Source organism: Procambarus clarkii, chromosome 73 (assembly GCF_040958095.1).
Source record: "Procambarus clarkii isolate CNS0578487 chromosome 73, FALCON_Pclarkii_2.0, whole genome shotgun sequence".
NCBI lineage: Eukaryota > Metazoa > Arthropoda > Malacostraca > Decapoda > Cambaridae > Procambarus > Procambarus clarkii.
The window spans coordinates 10,312,190-10,313,802 of record NC_091222.1 but is presented as its reverse complement, the minus strand read 5'-3'; the positions used below and the strand labels follow the sequence as shown (position 1 = coordinate 10,313,802).

At 39.8% G+C, this 1,613-nt stretch overlaps 1 protein-coding gene across 1 annotated transcript in view; it reads right to left on the bottom strand.

Moving 5' to 3' along the window:
• Positions 1 to 1,088: 1,088 nt before the first annotated feature.
• LOC138356515 (uncharacterized) overlaps positions 1,089 to 1,613 on the bottom strand; it is a 17,263-nt gene continuing 16,738 nt past the window's right edge. The window contains exon 4 of the mRNA XM_069312664.1: positions 1,089 to 1,390. Coding sequence (XP_069168765.1) covers positions 1,256 to 1,390 — 135 coding nt within the window. The 3' untranslated portion in view covers positions 1,089 to 1,255. The remainder of the gene's footprint in view (positions 1,391 to 1,613) is intronic.

Here is a 1,613-nt window from a genome sequence, read left to right as displayed (position 1 = left end):
CAAAATAACATGAATAATAACTGGCAATGAAAAGTTACTCTAAGACCAGAATGCACGTTATAGTGATAGCAATATAAATTAAATAAGTGAGGTGCTGGAATACTGGCTTCAAGCTTCCACCTCCCTTAGTACACGAAAGCCAAGGCTTAGTCTACTACCGAGAGATGTCAACTCCAAGGAGCACAGAGATATTCTGAGGAGTACGGCGTGCTGCTGCCCAGACGACGACTCTTGGTGGTGGCGTGAGTGCAGGTGCGGCGAGACACCAGCCAATCAGCAACAGGCAGGCGGAGTATGAGCAGTTTGCTGGTTACCACGGATGTGGCAGGTGTCGGGGTGTGCATGGTACGATTTGCTTCCTGGGCAAAACGTTTGGCGATACTGGTGGACGTATCTTCTATATAGTATCTTGTACTTGAACGGCGTAATGATGTAGGGAAGAGCAGACTCAATCTCTCTTGAAAGAGATTATCGTCACAATATATACACTTGTAGGTAGAAATTATATGATATTAATATTGCATCGTGGTGCTATCTACAAGGATAGAGTACTCTGTCCAGAGGAATCATGTGTTGCCCAAGATAACAGGCATTAATGAAAAGACTGATTACCGAGTTGTCGTACGTATTCTTCTTTCGTCTTGGGCAGCCAAACTTCTAAATATTGATAACTTAGTAGTTGGCATTGTAACACCATGCTGTAATTCATTTTTTATTTATTTATGATGTTATTTCATATCTATGTTATATGTAGTTTAACATTATTGAATTTACTCCCCCCCCCCAAAAAAAAAAAAGATGTGTAGGAGAATCATTCCACTATATATAGAAGTTTTTACAGTCCACTTCTCAAATATTATTTTGAATTAAATATTAATTAACTATTACATGAGAATAAATGGTGGAGAAAAATCTCCCACAGTAGGAACGATATGTGAGGACACATTGTTGATGTGTATTGGGCCAGAATCCTGTTAATAGTCCATTTTTGTAGTAAATTTGAAAATAAAATGTCATTGTCATTTATTAGTATTTTATTTGAGACATTTTCTCTGTGAAATTTTTTCATTAATTCCTTCTTCTTAACTTCTTAATATATCATAACATAATTAATTCAGTCATAACAATTACTAATTTCAACACCTCCCTGTTACAAGGAACACTACCGAGGAATTTCTCCCCCAGCAGAGTGAGGAAGGCGACGCCACAGCCCACCACCGTTCCTGGCTGAGGTCTGGTGATGCAGGGAAGGGTGTTACAAAGGCGTGGAGCAGCAGTGGGCGAGGTTCTCCCCCAGCAGGGTGACGAAGGCGACGCCACAGCCTACTAGCAACATGTAGAAGGCTCCCTGCATATGGTCAAGACTCAGAACCACCTGATTCCCTTCATCCTGAAAGTGAGCACTTTAGGTTACATCAGACCCTCGCTAGGGTCTCTTCGACATTTGTGACAATATGTCTTGTGCCCTAATGTTACACCTCAAGTTACCTTTACAATATGTCATCTTTCATATTTTAGCTATATGTCATTCATGTTATGTTTAAAATGTTTGTTTCATTTAGAGTGTTGTGCACTTGTTTAGTCAGTCAGTATTGTAAGGACTTGTATAAATT